Source organism: Nicotiana tomentosiformis, chromosome 2 (genome assembly GCF_000390325.3).
Source record: "Nicotiana tomentosiformis chromosome 2, ASM39032v3, whole genome shotgun sequence".
In the NCBI taxonomy this organism is placed as follows: Eukaryota; Viridiplantae; Streptophyta; class Magnoliopsida; order Solanales; family Solanaceae; genus Nicotiana; species Nicotiana tomentosiformis.
This window is the reverse complement of record NC_090813.1, coordinates 113,838,261-113,839,716: the sequence shown is the minus strand read 5'-3', so window position 1 is coordinate 113,839,716 and position 1,456 is coordinate 113,838,261. Positions and strand designations below refer to the sequence as shown.

At 46.8% G+C, this 1,456-nt stretch overlaps 1 protein-coding gene across 1 annotated transcript; it reads left to right on the top strand.

The window, feature by feature from the left end:
* The first annotated feature begins 264 nt into the window (after positions 1-264).
* LOC138905428 (uncharacterized) lies at positions 265-783 on the top strand. Its single transcript, XM_070193953.1, has one exon. It carries the CDS (start codon positions 265-267, stop codon positions 781-783), a length of 519 nt encoding a protein of 172 aa, XP_070050054.1.
* Positions 784-1,456: the final 673 nt, after the last annotated feature.

Below are 1,456 nucleotides of genomic sequence, written 5' to 3'. Positions count from 1 at the left end.
TTTCTAGAAGAGATCCGAGGGGCACCAGCTCCAGCACTCGCTCTAGTACCCCCAGCTCCTCATCCAGATGCACCGGGTCAGGAGATAAGAGATGTTATTCAGTTATTGACTTGGTTAATGGCCGCACAAGCTCGACGTCAGGATGTTGGTATTGGTCATGCAGATAGGGCCATTAGTGTGAGGGTTCGTGATTTCATTAATTTGGACCCTCCGATATTCACTGGAGCAGATCCAAATGCGGACCCTCAGGTATTTATCGATAGGATGCAGAGGACTTTGAGGGTAATGAAGGCCGATGCGACTGAGTCAGTTGAGCTAGCTTCCTATAGACTTCGGGATATTGCAATTAATTGGTATGAGTCTTGGGAGTTATCCAAAGGTGAGGATGCCCTTCCAGCAGTATGGCAGGATTTTACAGAGGCTTTTCTTCATCATTATTTGCCACCAGAGCTTAGACGGGCCAGAGTTGATAGGTTCTTCACCCCTAGACAGGGTAATATGAGTTTGCGGGAGTACAACCTTCAGTTTGATTCTTTGGAGAGGTATGCTCCCACTATTTTAACTAAGATGGAGGATCGGGTTCACCAGTTTGTGATGGGGTTGGAGTCGCACCTACTCAATGACTGTATGTCGATCTCACTTCATCCAGGCATTGATATTTCTCCTATTCAGGTATACAATCAGGGTGTAGAGGAGCGTAAGCAGAAGCAAAGGGCCGATCGTAAGCATGATAGGGGCCAGAGTAAGAGAGCAAGAGCTTCAGGTCCTTCTGGTGAGATTTGAGGTTGTCAGAGACAACAGTACTCGAGGTATCTAGCTCAGCCATCAGCTAGTGCACCCCCTCAGTTTTCCGATAGGAGATTTGATCAGTCCACATATTCAGGGCCCAGTCAGAGTTCCAGGGCCTCTCGTTCTCAGTATAGGGGTGAGCCAATTCAGATGAGGCCACCCTTGCCACGATTTGCTCAGTGTGGTAAGCATCATGTTGGGAAATGTCTCGTGGGGTTGGGTGTTTGTTATACTTGTGGTTATTCAGGCCACATTATGAGAGATTGTCCGATGAGAGGTGGTGCAGGTATAGTTCAGTCAGCGGGATCTATAGCTGGTTCTTCATAATCAGTACACCCCCTAGGCAAGGATCACATGCACCAGTTGGTCGTGATAGAGGCAGAAGTGGAGCATCTAGCTCGAGCGGTCCTCAGAACCACATTTATGCATTAGCGGGTCGACATGATCATGAGTCGTCACCTGATGTTGTTACAAGTATATTATTAGTCTCTTTATATGATGTATATGCATTGATTGATCCAGGTTCCACCTTATCGTATGTCACTCTGTTGGTTGCTAGCAAGTTTGGGATATAACCTGAGTTGATTAAACCTTTTGAGGTGTCTACACCTGTTGGGGATCCAGTGATAGCTAGACGGGTATATAGAGATTGTATAGTAGGAGTTCT

Excerpts from the sequence above, each read along its gene's own strand:
- LOC138905428 (XM_070193953.1), top strand. The coding sequence starts at position 265 with ATGCAGAGGACTTTGAGGGTAATGAAGGCCGATGCGACTGAGTCAGTT.